At 59.6% G+C, this 17,479-nt stretch overlaps 1 protein-coding gene across 5 annotated transcripts in view; it reads right to left on the bottom strand.

Moving 5' to 3' along the window:
* RPTOR (regulatory associated protein of MTOR complex 1) overlaps positions 1-17,479 on the bottom strand; it is a 335,785-nt gene that overhangs the window by 119,810 nt on the left and 198,496 nt on the right. For all 5 annotated transcript variants that reach the window (XM_047834016.1, XM_047834017.1, XM_047834018.1 and 2 more), the window contains one exon: positions 15,050-15,109. In XM_047834016.1, the coding sequence (XP_047689972.1) occupies positions 15,050-15,109 (60 nt within the window). The remainder of the gene's footprint in view (positions 1-15,049; positions 15,110-17,479) is intronic.

The raw sequence follows: 17,479 nt of genomic DNA, 5'->3' as shown, positions 1-17,479 counted from the left end.
AGTGCAGAGCCTGATCTGATGCGGGGCTTGAACCCGTAACTGTGACTTCATGACCTGACCCGAAATCAAGAGTAGGACGCTTAACTGACTGAGCCACCCGAGTGCCCCAGGAAAGGCGGCTTCTAAACTGACAGAATTCAGGGGACAGAATTCACACAAATTCCCTCCTGATCCAGAGAAATCCTAAGGAACACCTGCCTCTGAGCCAGATGAATCCTGGGGAACCCTTCCTCCCTGATCCTAATGAATCCCAGGGAGCACTTCCTTCCTGATCCAAATGAAATCCAGGGAACGCACGCCCCTGATCCAGATGGATCCTGGGGGGCACTCTCCCCTTGAGGCACTCAGCTACTTTCTGGCTCGGTCTCTCCAGATGTCTCTTCCGGAACATGCTGAGGCATCCTCACCAGTGAGCTTCTTTGTAAAAATCTGGTCTACAGGTCTACAGAAGGGGAAAGAGAGGCGATGGGTGTGGGGTGGAGGGGTGGGCCTTGCCTCCTCAGCATGTAACACATCTGCTGTTTATTTTTTTTTTTTTAATTTTTTTTTTCCAACGTTTATTTATTTTCGGGACAGAGAGAGACAGAGCATGAACGGGGGAGGGGCAGAGAGGGAGGGAGACACAGAATCGGAAACAGGTTCCAGGCTCTGAGCCATCAGCCCAGAGCCTGACGCGGGGCTCGAACTCACGGACTGCGAGATCATGACCTGGCTGAAGTCGGACGCTTAACCGACTGCGCCACCCAGGCGCCCCCACATCTGCTGTTTAACAGAGATTGCTACCAGCCTCCCCCGGTGGGTCCTTAGCTGGCCAGAACCTTTCCAGTCCACGTGGGGACCGAAACGCCAAGGTCACTCCAAGCTGGTGCTCGGAAGGACTACCGGGTGGCTCGGTCAGTTGAGTGTCTGGCTCTTGGTTTCGGCTCAGGTCATGGTCTCACAGTTTGTGGGTTCAAGCCCCACATTGGGCTCTGCAGCTGGCAGCATAGAGCCTGCTTGGGATTCTCCCTCTCTCCCTCTCTCTCTCTCCCTGTCTCTCTCTGTCCCTCCCGGGCTCAAGCTGTCTCTGTCTCTCTCAAAATAAATAAATGTAAAAAAAAAAAAAAAAATTTTTTTTTTTTCTTAAAATTCTGTCTCTTTCTGTTTGTTAAACAAATAAAAGTCTCCAACACACGATCCAGTTGTGTTTGTTGTTCTTGGAACTTCTAGGCCGTTTTCCTCTCAGGTTTCCTGGCAGAGGTGTCCCAGCTCCTCCCCCTCCCCCTTCCAGGAACCTGTGCCCCGGCTGAGCTGACCGGTCACTTCTTCCACACGACAGCCATCCCCTCATTTCATTTTGATCATGTCTAATCTGCCCTCGGAGACCAGAAACCTTGACACACACAACTCATGCCACCTCCTTAATAAGACCTTTCCTGATATGTCCCTAACCAAACCGAACCTTTCTTGCCTCTGAAACACCTGCGCATGAACCTGTGGGACATTAGGCAATTCTTCAACATTATGCGCAGTCCAGAGACAAGGGACAGACCTGGGTGTATTCGTCAGGCTCCGCCACTTGTAGCCGTGTGACTGCCGGCCGGTTACTTGACCTCCCTGAGACTCTGTCTCTTGCTCTATACCGCCTACCTCTACGGTGAGACGGAAAAGTGGAATGGATTAACACGTGACAAGTTAGCACAGACCCTGGAACACAGCAAGTGCCCAGGAAATACAGCTGCTCCTATATATTTATCACAAAAAATCCCAGAAGTTTTAAAGTAAATTAAATCCAGGATGTTGGAACTGCCCCAATAAACTGAACTCCTAAGATTAATATAAAAAAACAAGGTAATTTTACGAACGTGCCACATGTTCACGTTTGGAACTTAAAGGTGGCCTCAGAGAGAATATTTGCATTTCCTGTATCTGAGAAGAGCTTACACGTGAGGCCTACGTGCGACGAGGAGACAAAGACCCAGAGAAAGCACAGGGGAAAGGCTCTGACACGACTCTGGGGAGGCACACAGTGGCCAGTGGGCACCGGAGACGATGCTCGCCATGACGAGCCCCCAGTGAGACACCTGTCACAACCACCGCGTCACGCCCACGACCATGGCGACGGTCGCGGGCCAAAGGCGATGAACGCGGCGGGGACAGTCGCGTGCTGATGGGGATGCAGGTGGTACAGCCGCTCCGGGAGACGGCGTGGCGATTTCTCAGAAGTTAAACACGAAGGCACCGTGCGCCCCGACCAACACGCATGTGCACACGAAGGCTGGCACCGGGCGCTCGCAGCAAGCCCGTCCCCCGCGGCCAGCGAATGACGACGGGGACGCAGACGGACAGGCCAGTAATGGGGGGAGGGGGGGCTACTCAGCAATGAAGAGAGCAGCACGGAAGCACCCCACAACGCGAATGAACTTTGGAAACATGCTAAGCGGGGAAAACAAGAAAAAAAAACCCGCCGGACCCAAAAGACCACGTCGTAGGATTCCATTCCCAGCAAATGTCCGGAAGAGACGAATCCACAGGGACAGAAGGACTGGTGGCGTCGGGAGCGGGGGCAGGGGTGGAATTAGCCGCAGGCGGCCCGAGGGGTGTCACGAGAGCGACGGGAATCCAGCTACTGTGGTGACGGCGGCTCGGGTTGGCGGACTTACTGGAGCCCATCGAACACGTAGATGGGTCTGTAAATAACGCCCAGTAAAGCTGCCGAGCAAATACAGAAGGAGCCACCCTCCAAAGCCTTCCTTGGTTATATAAACGATGCTACAGAAAACACCACTGCCCGCGTTTTATTTCCCTTGTGACGCGTCATGGTTTCTGCACGGACTCGATGCAGAGGCAGGAGGGGACCGAACCGTTTACTGTCGTGTGTCTTCGTTCTGAATCAAACTAAATTAAAATTCTACCTTTTGGATGCAGAATTCTCTCCCTTCCCCTTTCGCTCCCCTAATAAATCAACGAGTGTTTTCCACTGGGAAAGCCAGCGATTTCTCGCTTCTCCCCACGTGACGGAGTGCTGTGTGGGCGGGAGGTGCGTCGTGAGCCTCGCTTCCCGTGGCCCGGCTCCCAGGGGGGCGGCTCTGACCCCGAGGGCCACTTCACTGCGCTAAGACCGCCGTCTCTGAAGCTTCCGCCGGTGGCCCTGGGGCTGGCACCTGGCACCCTGCAGAAACGTGTCACACGCAGCGGCCATGTCACGACTCCTGAACGATCTGGAGACACTCACGTGTCGTCCAGAGTCTCCTCCCCTGCGGGTCCCCGAAGGTGCCCCTCGCCCGATGCGCCATTCTGCGCCCTGCCGCATCCCCGAGGCATCCCTCCTCTGGGACCCTTCTGGTTTGGGAGCAGTTACTCGGAAGAGCTGACTCAAATCAAGCTCAGTTTACTACAACCCTGACTGTCCCCACACGGGCTGGCGTTCTGTCGAATCGCCCCAATTCCGCGCTCGTACGTGTGAGTTCTTAGGACACCGTGAGGTTAATACACGGAATTCTGTGTTCTGGTTTTGGGTCCACGAGCAAATTCTCTCACTACTTCACATAACAGTATTGCTCTTGTCTATCCGAGTTTCCGAAGGCTTCTCCATCGTTTTCCCGTACTTTCTGCAGTTGCTAGGGCGGGAGCACAGTGCTGTCACGAAGATGGGGGGGGCGGTGGCTGGCGTCACATGGCGCACAGGCTCCTGCTACCTGCGGGAGGAGGAGGAGCCTCCCGGATGCCCCAGGTGTCCCTGCAGAGGGCCGGGCTGACCGCCTTCCTCAGGGAAAAGCAGCGACAGCCCTCCCCGAGGCTCTGTGCCACCGGCTCCCTCTGCTGGACGCTGCGGTGAAGCAGACTCAGGAGCCCGCGTCACCTGTGCTCCTCGCCCAGACCCAGCGGCCCCTCCCCTCGGAAGCCAGCCCGGCTCCTGCTCCTCCTGCTCCACGGGGTGGGCCCAGGTCTCCAGATCGCGAGGGTCCCCCGCTCACTGAACCACCACCCGCTCACGGGCGTCCACTGACTGCCCACGGCACGCTGGCCTCGCAGGGCAGGAGGCCGACCTCTAGCCGGGCGTCCGACCCTCAGCTCCGAGTACGCGACCCGCGGGCTGGTGAGCCCAGGCTGTCCTTGTGAATGGTTCCACAGACGGTGCCCGGAGCTGCCCGGTCGCACGGTGACCTCTCGTGTCGAGCTGCCAGCCGGCAGGGGGCAGGAGGCATCTCCTCACAGCCACGCGGCACCCCGGAAGTGAGGCCGGGGCAATCCGGGCCCACCCCCACACCTCGGTCGCATCTGACACAGCGATCTGGGCCCGGCTCTGAGAGGCGGCTGGAGCGGGGTGGGTGCGTTCTGAGCACTGACCCTGTGAAACCCTCTTTCCGAGCTCAGATCGTCCGGTGCAGCTCTGAGGCTGGTGTCCTCGGGTCAGAGAGGGCAGGCACGTCCTCCATGCAGGCAACAGGGGGCAGGGACCCCAGGACTCAGGGCGGATGTGGGCTCTGCCACCCACGAGTGACCCCAGCGAGTCCCCTGTCCACCCGCCAGTGACCCTAAGTCCCCTGTCCATCTGCGAGTGACCCCCTTAGTAAGTCCCCATATCCCTTACTCTTGGCGTCCAGTGTCTGACCCCGTGGACTACACCCGCCAGGGCGTCTCACACGTCCAGGCAGAGCAAGGCCCGCGGAGGTGTCGCTGGTTCCCAGCGGGCTGGCCGTGTGGTGCCCGGTCCTGTGTCAGGGGCGCACCTCCGGGACAGCTGCTTAGCGCTGCTGCGCCCCCCTCTGCCCGATGCCACGGCGCCAGCGGCTGCAAGAGTGGGGCCTCGAGCGGCCAGCCCTCAGAGGAAGGCTGACGGGAAGATCGGGCGAGGAAAGGACGGAGTGTGCCCGCCCGGACACGGGCAGAAACGGCCCGGGCGCTGGCTCGGGCTCGTTGGGCAGAAGCCCACGCCTCCCCCTCCATGCCCTCCGGCCCCACGCGGCCGTGGCGACCCGTCGGGTCACCTGCCTGGCCCGCCGTGGCCCTGGGCCTCAGCCACGAGGGCCTCCCTTAGGCACGGGCGCATGTTTTGTTCAGGACGCTGGAGGGCACAGAGGCACAGGTGGGCGGGAGGGCCTTGAAAGGCGCCACGCTGTTTTGTCCGTTTTGATGATGAGGCCAGGACGCTGGTGCCAGAGAGAAGGAAATGAGGCCCTGAGTGGCCAGTGCAGGTGGCCCAGGGAGGCCTGGGGCACTGCTCACGCTCCCCCCTTGGTGGCTCGGCACAAACTCATCCCAGGGCCCGGCCTCCGTCGGGCCGGCCAATGCCAACAGACAGGGAGGCGTGACGGGGTGTGCCCGCACACAGGGGACCCGGCGTCCCCACTTCCCCTTACTGGCCTCAGAGGGCTCTGAGCGGGAGGCCCCAGCGGCGGTGCTCTGGGGCGCGGCTGACTCACGATGCTCCGGTGGGGGCGCGGGGGGCCTGCTGCTCTCTTAGCTCACAGTGTCCCCGCCAGCGACCCCCGCTCCGCCTCCAGATTAGCTTCCAGTGAGTCATTCCTCATCCCGCCCGTGACTGGCAGGCGTTCGTGAATTACTGATTTTCCACCTCCACCAGCCGGCACGATGTATTCACGTTGGAAAGAACGGTACTTTGTGAATGAAGACTGGTGTCTTTCAGTCGCTTTCCTTCCAGACACCATATACGTGCATGATTGCGACCTGATGGCCGAGAAAACTCTAATCGCGACCACCGAGCCCGCGCAGTGACCCTGCAGACCCTCTGCCCGTGGGGGCCTCGGAGGACGCTGGCTTGCAGGGTGACGGCATGGCTCGGCACACGGGCTCCAGGCAGCCTGCCTGGCAAACCCCTGCTCCCACCCACCCCTGCGGAGAGACCCTGAGCAGATGACCTGCCCACCCTGCGCCTCAGTTTCCCCTCCTTAGAGCGTGGGCAGCACCAGCGACTCCTTTAGAGGGTTCTAGCAAGGACTGTGAGAGTTGACACACAGAGAGCCCTTGATATGGCACCTGGCACACAGCAAGTGCTCAATAAATGCTCCCTGCTATCCTTCCCGACTCTCAGCCAGAAGGACCACGGTTGCCTTGTGTTCCCAAGCAACAGCTCACGACATCCTCTTACACCCTCCACCCCCCGCCCCCCCACAGGGCGCGGCCAAGACCGGGGGCTCTTACACATGGAGACTGCAGCAAAGCTGACGAATCGCTCAAGGGGTCAGAGCAGAACCGCCCCCTGGATCCAGGCTTTGGCCTCAGCCTGGCGTCCCTGGGCTCGGCGGCGGCCACACGGCTGCACGTGCCCCGGGGTGGGGGGGGGGGGAGCGGGGCACGACAGCTCATTGTACCCTAGACACAGGGCTGTTAGCTCCCGAAAATATGCTGCTGACACAATAGATGCTAATTATGAATAATTTTCAGTGCGCTCTGTGCCTGCAGTGATCAGAATGCTAACTCACAGCCCCGTGGGTGAGGCTCACCGTCTCCCGGGCTCCCCCGTGCTTCCTGAGCGCCCTAACATTTCCAGTGTCGTTTAAGCGTTTCGTTACTTGATCTCAGGGCTGAAAAATGTCCCTGAGTTTCCAGGCATGGATCTCATTGCCGCCCTCTCCGAGGACTCGGAATATAAATACGTGCCCCAGCGGCAGCGTGCTTATTTATCAGGCTGCCGGGTTCACGTAGATAATTAGAAATCGGGGGTGCTCAAGGAAGGTTCGCTCTAATTTACTTCCCAACACGGCAGCTTAATGAGAAAACAAATTCCTTCCCCGGCTTTAAAGATCGCTAAGTAATTATAAGACACACACACCGCCTGGATCCTCTCTCCGCTCTTGTGTCGAGACCGCCAACAACACACGTTCTGCACGCCTGACAAAGGTGGCAGGGGCTGGGAAGGGGTTAACCCTCGCTATCCAAGGGAGGCGTGTGCGGAGGAGGAGTCACGGTGGCAGCTGCTTGAAACAAACCACGTTTGTTACAGAATTACCATGCAGCAATTTGGCGACACCTGTCCATCCATCTCCCCAGGGATGGCAAAGAGGACCACGACACGACGACACAACAGGGTTCAGGCCGGCTTTCTGCCCCCACCAGCCTCCACGCCCGCCGCCTGGGGGCCTGTGACATGGGAGTCACCCGCCGTCCAGCTTATTATCAGGAGGCAAAAATTAATCCTCTGATTATAGAGAGGAAAATCTTAAATTTCAAATTTAGTGGCAGGGCAGGACATTGGCTGAGCTCAGAGCCTAGTAAGCTGTGGCCCTGGAGGCCTCCCCTCACTCAGAGCCACCCACGGAGGAAGGACAGCTTCCAGGGGATGGCAGGCAAGGGCGTGTGGGCATGGGACACATACGTCAGGCGTGGCCACTCACCGGACCCGTGTCAGGAAGATCCTTCAGAGCAAGGGCGCCGGGAGCGAAGCAGGGGGCAGAGACGGATGCTATTCTTATTTTTTGTAGGTCATTAAACTAAGGAAATAAAACCCAGTAACTCAGGCCCGTTTTCTCCATTTCATCTCTGTGTCATGACTTGTCACTCTCGTCAGAGGGGTGTAGTGACCAGGGTCACGGTCACACTCAGAGGTGACAGGTTCTCGAGTACAGGCACTACCCCGTGGCGAGGGGAAACAAGAGAGTAAGACCGGACGCACAACGAAAGGGCTCAGAATCCTGAAAAAGCAAGATCGATGTCAAGTTCCGGCCCAGCGGACCTCACGTCTGCGTGTGGCCAGGAGTTCCACGGCCACGGCACAGTCCACGTGGCTCATGCCGTCTGCCACAACGCTCTGCAGAGCCTACGGCTTTGTTCAGAACGCACTGCTGACGAATGAACGAAACGGGACCAAGGGGCTGAGAAAACAGCCGACTCCTGTTTGGCGGTACAAGTGCCACGAAAAGAAGTCGTCTCACCGACTGACCGGGGCCGTGATCGGGTCACCCGGTGAGCTGCCCTGGACGCCCAGGCCGAGGGCCTCACAGCGAGGCGGGTGACGGCCACACACGTCCCACGCGGGGGCGACGGGGTCGGCTACGTAACCACCCCGGGGAGCCCCAGCGACGGATACCCCCGCCAGCTTGCGCGCGGACGTGACCCCGGGGCCCTGGAGCCCCATGGTCTCGGGAGGAGAGCCGGCCACGGGAAGTGTCGCCCAGCCGGCCGCCCGGCTCTCCGAGGCCTCGCCAGCCACCACCCCACCAGCGTCGGCAACAGTGTGTAACCGTCTTATTACGGTTTCTCACACTCCTCGGAACTCATGTGTCTTGGGAGGCCCGGGTGGTTCAGGCAGTCAAGCGTCCAGCTCTCGATTTCGGCTCAGGTCACGATCTCATGGTTTATGAGGGCTCAAGCCCTGCCTCCGGCCCTGCGCTGGCTACGCGGGGCCTGCCTGGGATTCTCTCTCTCTCTCTGTCAAAGTAAAGAAACTTCAAAGAAACTTAAAAAATTAAAATCTGTACGTTTGAAACATTCCGTGTCTTCTCCAAATATAAGCTACTTATAAGTGAAAACAGCACGCTGACTTCGGGTCCCAGCCGAGGTTGAGGCTGGTGCACAGACGGTGTCCGTGTCCCCACGCTGCTTGGTCATGTGGTCGGGAAGGCTCACGTGGGGTGGCCGTGTGTCACAGGATGCCTCCCGACAGTTCTCAACCCCCGTTCTGAGGCAGGGGACGTTCCACACCCAACCCAGAGTCGGATCGATGTCTGTGAGCCGACCCGCTGACCCACCCAGGCGAGTAGGAGCGGTGAATTCACCGTCCGCTACTCCATTTTAGGAAGGTTTTGAAAAATATGACAGCCCCACCCCCCAAATCAGCTGTCGCCCCAGGAGCGTGGGGTTTTCATGCTTGGAACACTGGAAAGAAGGAACATGGCTGTAGGTCTCGCCCTTAGAGACCAATCTCTGGGCTTCTGCGTCAGGGTGGTGACAACAACGCTCACCCCGGGCATACTGGTGACAACTTCGCCCTAGAATGTGATGGGGAGAGCTCGTCCTCAGGCACAGTGGCCCTGTGGCACGTCGAGGCCGGCGGGAACGGCGCACGGGGGCCCGGCTGGGCTGCGGCTTCCGGAATGACCAGACTGGCCAGGGGCCTGCCCAGCCTCTGTCTGCACCGCCAGGCCCGCCACAGGAGAGGCAGCCCCACGTTGTGCGTGTTCAGAAATGCCCATCTTCTGTCCGCTCCAAGACCCGGTTCTGTTTTCTGTAGTCTCTCACATCTCGATGAAAGGATTTCACCTTGTACTTGAATTAAAACACAACACAACAAAACAGAAGCTCACTCTGAATCTGGACTGGTTTTCAGCTGTATGACCGCAGACCACGTCTCTTCACGTCCTAAGGGCTCCGGGGTGGAGAGTGGAGACAGGCAGACTGCGCGAGAAAAGGCGCTCTGGCAGGAGAGCACCACATGGGGCGTGATGAGGCACTTGGCACGTCGAGGGTGAGCTCCAGGTCAAGCGTCCCATGACGGTGGGACTCGCGCACAGGAAGGGCCTCCGAATGGCCGAAGGGCACCTGACGTGTCAGAAAGTGGCGACCACGCCAGCACGTGGCCCATGCAGTGAGCAGAGGGTAGCGCAGGTGTCTCTCGCCTGGCCCGGCCGCAGCACGGACCATTCGTGTTCAGCATCCCACATCGCATGCTCGGTTCTAAGCCGCGTACAGGACAGCCGTGGGCACAGACATGCCCCGCTGATGTGTGGTCGACGCCACCTCGGGTCAGCAGCCCCGCGGGCCCCGGGCCAGGGCAGTGGCGGGAGATGGACACAGCCCCAGAGGGGGAGAGCCGTACGGCCCCCGTAACCAAGAGCTACGATCCATGAGAAAAACCGGAGACGCTTTTCCAGGAACATTCTCTGAATGTAGAATCCAGTCCAGGGACCTGGACGGCCCCATCAAACATAAACGTGCCACGTTTCTGCCTAGGCTGGGAGCTGCAAACTCAAATCTGCTTATTGAAAATGCTTCTGATAGACTAAGCACCACTGGGGGGGGGGGGGAATCTAAAAATTAAAACAATAGGTTAACAGCATTTTCTTGTAAACGGAGAAACCTCTGAGGTAAAGCTGCAGAAGTTAAAAACCCGTATTTCCTCGGAAACAGGTCCGGCGGCTGTGTCTCCTGGAGCCTCACGTCCAGGTATTTCCCGGGCGCTGCGGAATCCCGAAGTCTGGAACCCGTCCTGGCACAGCATAAACACAGCCCAACACTCACACACAGCCTCGCCGTGGCCAGGTGACCACGGGGCGCAGCGTCTCAGGCGGGGAGGGGCCCGGTGCGCCTCCACTCAACCACGCGGGGTTGTGTCCGGAGGGCAGTGACTCAGGCCCAAGCCCACGCACCGCGAACAGTTGCTGTAGTGGAGGCCTGGTCTGCCCTCTCCCGTCCCCGCCACGACCCCCAAACGAAGCCCCGTCCTCGACGCCCCGGGGAAAAGTGAGGTTCGCTCTGGACGCACGCAGCCTGTCCCGGTCACTCCGGACAGTGAGCTTGTCCGAAACCGGGATCACCTCTCCTCCACTGCACAGAGCTCCCCCAGAGTCACCAGCGGTAGCCACTGATCGTGACCAGGGTAGCTGCGTGAGAACACTCTCCTCCTCCAGGCTTTACCCGAAACCCAGATGACATCCAGAAACCCGCGGCTCCCGGAAGGCGGGGCGAAGACCTGTGTTCGAGGGGCTGGGTTGGCGCCCAGGGAGAGCCGCCGTGGAGGCCGGAGGGCCATCCTGCGAGCCTCGCCCTCAGCGCCGCAGCTGACCGCTCTGGGTCCGCGTTCCTTCCACCGCCCCCGGAAGCGCTCAGGAAGCAGCGTGGAAGGTGCTGCTGGCGACATTGACGATGCTTTTCTTCTTGAAAGAAAGAGAAAAACCACACACCCAGCCTGCCCACACTTAACCGACCGTGGAGCACCCCTCGGCACAGTAGGATGGGGAGAGAGGGGAGCACGGTGCGTGCTGGCCTCCGGAAGCGCAGGGCTGCACGGACGCCCACAGCACGGGACGGATATAAAACTAAGGCTTTCTGGGAAGGACGCTGGTGGTCACAAACCCTGACACCATGACTTCGGAAAATAATGCTCGACGAAAAATACCAGAATCTTCATGATTAAGGGTGTTCGCTTCCACTTTTCAACCCTCATTAGCCAGCCTTCGTGAAGCGAGTGAAGCCTCCTTCCCGGGGAACAGCAGGCACGTCTCACAGAAGAAAAGCCACTTCTCCGAGTCCTGGTCTCGGTTCCTTCCGCCCCGGCTCCCCCAGCCGGGCCGCGCCTGCCGGGCCTTCCCTGAGTCACTCCGACCCGTGCTCCCCTATGGAGCTCTGACTTCCCCACGTGACATGTCAATTTTATTAACCGTACTGTCGTAGAGTAAGCTGGCTTTTGTGGGCGTGCAGATCTGAGCGGCCACCCCCACAATCAGGACGCCCAACATCCCATCACCCCACATTCCCTCACACTCCTAACCCTACAACCAGCGACCCGTTCTCCGACCCGATTGTTTTGTCTTTTCCAGATGGTCACGTGAATGGAATTAGACCAGGTGTCGCCCCCCCCCCCCCGCCCCCGAGCTGCTGTTTGCGACCCCACAGTGCTTCTGGGGCCACCATGTGTCACGTATGACACGTCCCCCCATTTCCTGCTGGTTGCGCCTGCTGGACGACGCACATTCTGCCCATTCCTTCACCCCCGAGGGCATTTGGTTGTTATCAGTTTGGGGCGATGACGGTAAGTCGCACAGATACTGGCATACGGGTTCCGTGCGGACAGTTTCGTTCCTACAGGACGGATGCCCGGGAGTGGGGCCCCGGGCCCCGTGGGAGGCCCGCCTACCGCGCAGCGGTACCACCTCGCCTCCCGCCAGGGCGCGTGGGATTTCCGGTCGTCCCGCGCCCCCGCCAGCACCGCGTGTCGTCAGCCTTTTGTTTCGAAACCTGTGGTTTCAATGTGCGTCTCCCTAACGGTTAACGGTTTCGAGCATCTTTGCGCGGGCTTCCTGGCTGTCCTTCAGTTCTCCTTGGCAAAGTCTCCTTTCAGGTCCTTTGTCCAGTTTTGAGGTTTTTTTTTCTTACTTCTGTTTTGAGAGATCTTCATATACTCTGGATACAAGTCCCTTGTTGGCTGTGTGATTTGCAAACATTCTCCCCGAGTCGGCGGCTTGTCTCTCCACGGTCTGAGCTGTGTCTTCCAGGGAGTAAACATTTTAAATTTTTATGAGGTTGAATTCAACAATTTTTTTCTTTTGTGGGTCGTTGCTGAGGGTGTCAAGCTGCCGCACACATTTTACGTCTGGGAGAGTGACAGGACGGGAGCTGGCTGTCCCGACGCGGTCTGGGTACAGGGAGGCCTGCCTGGAGGAAAAGGGTCCCTCCAGGGCCTGGTTGCCCCGCCGGCCGTGCCACGGGCTGGAAGATGCCAGCCAGGAAGCAGAGCTGAACTGAACGCCAGCTTCCTCCCAGTAAAAAAAAAAAAAAAAAAAAGAGGTTTAACCCAATAACTTGAGAAATCTGTATTTTTACTTAAGCGTTGGTAGCTCCTCTCCTCTGGAGAACTCAGAACATGCGACGCTCTTGCGTCCACGTGACTCATCTCGAGCGGAGTTTGGTCAAGAGCAGCCACGACCGTGCCGGGCGACGGGACAGGACAGGGCCGTGCACACGGGGCTCCCTGGCCGGAGGGCACGCGGGACACTGGCCAGCACACAGAGACGTTGGACGGCCGGCTCCCGCCCTGCCTGAGGGAGAGGAGCGCACGAGTCTGCCCCAGGCACAGGGGGGCAGGGAGGGAAACCATCTCAGGAAAGCGGAAGCCGAGACCTCTCTGGACGGGCCGCCGGAAGCAACCAACCCGTGATAAAACGCGACTGCTGAGAACTTGCCGGAAGCGGTCTGCATGTGGCAGCACGAGCTCGGGTACTGGCCCACACCGCCCAGCCCACGTGTGCCACGGTGCGGCCCTCGCTTCCCGACCACGAGTGCGGGAGAGCCGGCAGGGACCGCACAGCACCGACTGGGAGAGAGGGGAGTGCACCGAGCAGACGAGCCGGCCTCGAGCACCATCACGACAGCTGGACATCACCGCCTCCCGCCAGGCTGCAGCCCTGCGCACGCGGGGAGAGCAGGTGCACTGAGCAGCTGTGACGGGACGGCAGACACCGGCCCGCCGTGTGCACAGCACTGTGCACCAGGCCCAGCCGCTCACGCCCTCGCTGACCCCTGCGAACCGATGGCACCCCTCTGCGGTCCCGGCTCCGGGACCCTGTCCTGCCCGACGACGGGACACGTTTGGCTCTCCCACCTGTGGCCGCACCCCTGGTTCTCCTGCTCCGGCGGCTCCAGCTCGCCCTCACCCTGCGCCCCTGCCGTGGCCTCCCTAACGGAGGCTTCTGGGTCGCTGTCAGCCGTGGGCTGGTTTCGCAATAACCAAGACCTGCTCTTCAGCAGAAGAGCTGCGGACCTTCCCATCTGCCCTGATGGCGCCGAGCGGTGTTCCGCCGCCCCCGCCACCATGACAGTCCTGGTCACTCACCCCTGCCGCCATCACCGTCCTGCTCACTCACTCCTGCCGCCATCACCATCCTGCTCACTCCCCCCTGCCCCCATCACCGTCCTGCTCACTCCCCCTGCCGCCATCACCGTCCTGCTCACTCATCCCTGCCCCCATCACCGTCCTGCTCACTCACCCCTGCCCCCAACACCGTCCTGCTCACTCACCCCTGCCGCCATCACCGTCCTGCTCACTCACCCCTTGCCATGACCGTCCTGGTCACTCACCCCTGCCGCCATCACCGTCCTGCTCACTCCCCCCTGCCCCCATCACCGTCCTGCTCACTCACCCCTGCCGCCATCACCGTCCTGCCTACTCCCCCCTGCCGCCATGACCGTCCTGCTCACTCACCCCTGCTGCCATCACTGTCCTGTTCGTGAACAAAGTTCCCAAAGGGAAGCAGGCCAGTCACATGCCCTTAGACACTCACTCAAAACCTACGAGGAGTAATTATATTCACCGAATTGTTTGCGGGCGTCCTAATTCTTCTCCACTTGTGTTTATGTGCATCCTGCGTAGAAAATTCAGACGATGGGCAGGAAGCCACGCCCACCAGCACAGCTGCTCCCCCAGACCCCGCACGGTGAGGGACTGTCTTACCTGGACTCCCGCCTGCAGACGGACATGCGGTCGTGAAAATGCCCTCGGCGGCCTCCTGTGCACGCTGTTCACTTGCTTTTCTGCCCACAGAGCTGGGCACACTGTCTGTGCCGGTTCGAGCGGCACTGCCGTGGCCTTTCTGCTGCCACAGAGTGCCCGCGATCCCCGGCAGGACCGCGCCCTTCGTGTCCCTGACGTGGACGTTTACACCTAACATTCCTGTCTGTTTCCCCTGACACGCAGGCAAGTAGTTTTCCAGGAGGAAAACCCAGAGGTATATTTGCCTTTCCTGCCTGACTTAATTAAACTCAGGCCCTCGCTGTTCTCACACACGATTTTCTCTATCAGGACTTAGAGAACCATTATCTCGTAGTTAATTCTGGAAGAAACGGTGTCCAGAGTGGAAGGTTTCAGCACAACCAGTAGGTGAATCAGGACAAGCCAAGGTGAGTCGACACACACGCGCACGCGCAGAGCAGACACAAGAGTGTCCACGACAGGAGGGAGACGGGCCGCCGTCGACCGGGGAGGGCAGGGAGAGGCCACACGACCGGGGCGCGCCTGCCTGGACCTCGGCCTTTCCCGAGACAGCACACAGGATGGGGGCGCCGGAGTTCAGCACGTGAAAGGGGGGCTGAGGGACAGGGGGTCAGCGCTAGGCCATGACCTCACTAACCCACTTGGGGAGCAGAGACGACCTCTGGGAGCAGCCTCTGCTTTGGCGTTGTGTTGGGAGTATCCGCAAATGTTCACGCTTTTCAAATGATTCCGCGTTTCTTCCGTCGCGGCCCCACACTTAGTCGTGTGCTACGCCGACCCCCAGTGCCACCGTCGGCACACGGCCCTCCCCGAGGGGCAGACGTCCGCACCCGCAGGCTGACAGCAAGCACCTCCGGGAACCCCGCGGGCCCCAGAGCCGCACAGCGCCAATATCTTACTTACTTTTCTATTAAATCCAGTGTGACCCCGGGCACCAGACTCACGCACTTCTGCATGCAAAACCTGCAGAGAGAGGAGAGACAGTCAGTCACAGCACAGGGACAGAGGACACGGAGTCCCATCACGGGGACATTTAACGAGAAGTACCATGGGCCCCCGATAAGCACGGGGATAAAGGGGGAGGCTGAAAATATAAACCCAGATTTTCTTAATTCTGGACCTTTCAGATTTACGAAGAAATCCTCACTGCCCCCTCCCCCACCATCAGCGGAAGGAGAGAAACAGGACGCGGGGGCCAGGTGAGACAGGAAAGGAGGCATCCACCCAAGTAGTGGACAGACCGGGTTCCCTTTCTTTTTTTCCTCGGTAAGAAAGCAAGCTGGGGAGAGTGCCGGAAGGAGTGCGAGTGATCTCCGGACACCCCAGAGAAAAACGTGGGAGGAGACACAGAAAAGCGAACTCAGTCATATCACTTTGTTGCCACGAACTCGAGCGTCACAGTGAGACTGGACCCCGCAGGCCCCGTCTGCCGTGCGTGCACCAATGGGGGGGGGGCAGGGGGCAGGGAGCCACCCTTCCTGCCTCCTGTCCCGGCCGCTGGCACCCAGCAGGGCAGAAGCAACACTGAGTAACAAGGGCAACGTGCAGCGCTTAGTGGGAGACACGGGAAACGCCTGCTTTACAAGTTAAGCTCAAATGGCCCTCCAACGAGCCGAGCAGACAAATGGCAAACACGCACAGCTCCAAGAAGCATTTCTGTGCATCACTAGCTGCACACGAGACGTGGGGGGAAGGTCGGAGAGCAGTGGGCCCACGGGGAGGGACGGGCCCCAGGGCCAGGCAGACGAGGCCTGACACGTCTGAGGTGGCCGGGTGGGAAGGGCGAGAGGGAGACAGGGAGGGTCGGAGAGCAGCAGGGACAGAGGCTGGGAGGACACACGGCTCCCGAGGGCGGCCTCCAGGGTGGGGCACGTGCAGTCGGCTGCCGGGGACCCCTGGGCACCTCTGGGGGCCGAGCCTCGCCCGCCAGCATTCAGGAAGTCGTTTTCCTGGCAGTGGCTGTCGTAGCCGGTGTCGTCCCGTTCAGAGGGAAGCAGCACAAGTGAGGGTCTCTGCCTGGCGGAGAGGGCGGCCCCTCCCACGGGCACAAAGGGCTCGCGGCCCAGATGCTCCATCCGCCGGCCAGTTCCATTCCACGCAAATCCTGTTTCCTCGGCTTCCGATGGCTCTGCCCGCACCCCCAGGCACCACCGCCCCCGCTGGCAGGTTCAGAGCAATCAGGATCTCTCATCGTGGGACAGAAAGGATCTTCGGGAAAGACGTCTTCGTTCTCATCCTGGGTCCTATGCAAACCGTGCCAATCTGCTGTTTGTCTTTTTACCTATAATGTACTTGTTGATTGGCACTTCTAGATTCCGGTGATGACAGAATAATTTGTATCCCGCTAGTCCTTTTATCTATCAATAATGGTAATCAGTTCTGGACAAAATGCAAAACACAGCCACGTAAAGGCACCAAGAAGCGAACAGATACAGACAGAAAGGGAAGGGATGTGACCCTCGACGGAGCAAGTCTGGGTGAGTCTGCTCCACCCGGAGAGCCCGGCGGGCACAGCCCAAGCCACGCAGCACGCAGGGGCCACGCTCAGGGGAGAAGCAGCCGCCTCGGCTGAGCAGTGTCGCGGAGCCCCTGGCTGACCCCTGCCCCAGACACGCGTGGGGCGGGACTCCAAGGGGCCCCGGGGGGACAGCGGCCGAAAGGACGGACGGAGATTTCGACACCGCCCGCCGGCGTGCACACAGGCAGGGAGCGCCGGCACGCCACATGAAAGGGCCGGCTTCACACCTGGACCTCCCACGGGACTCCCGGGGAGGCGATCGTGTTCCAGGATTCAGAGCCACATCCCAGCACCAAGAGCAAAGCCAAAGGAGACCAGTCCTGCCACCAAGAGACCACAAGATCGCGCAAACGGCCCGTGAGCAGAGAGCCAGACGCTCCTCAGAGGTTCCTAACCGTGGCGCCCACGACGGAGTCTCCTACCTAGAATTTGGAGGAAAAACAGGCCACAGAACCAGACTCACGGTTGGCCAGCTTCTGGAGTTAGCACACAAAGACTCTGAAATTGTAAAAAACAACTTAAGCGTCGTCTGGGAAGCAAGCATTTTAATACACCTGCTGAAAACACGAAGTTTACTAAGCAGAAAATTAAGCACAGGGACACCACGCCTGAAAAGGTTCACGCTGTGGTTCTTCGCGGGAGCGCGGCGTGGACGGATCCGTCACGGAGGCTCCACGAGTGTTACCTTGGCCAATGACACCGAGGCCCTTTGCGCCAGAACCGCCGCCGACTTGCTTCTTTTTCACACTGTTCTCTCCTCCCCTGTGTGACACTGTTGCTGGCCCACGGAAGGCCAAAGAGCAGCCAAAATCAGG

This window comes from Prionailurus viverrinus, chromosome E1, assembly GCF_022837055.1.
Source record: "Prionailurus viverrinus isolate Anna chromosome E1, UM_Priviv_1.0, whole genome shotgun sequence".
Lineage (NCBI taxonomy): Eukaryota > Metazoa > Chordata > Mammalia > Carnivora > Felidae > Prionailurus > Prionailurus viverrinus.
The sequence above is the reverse complement of the archived record's forward strand: the minus strand, read 5'-3'. Positions and strand labels throughout refer to the sequence as shown.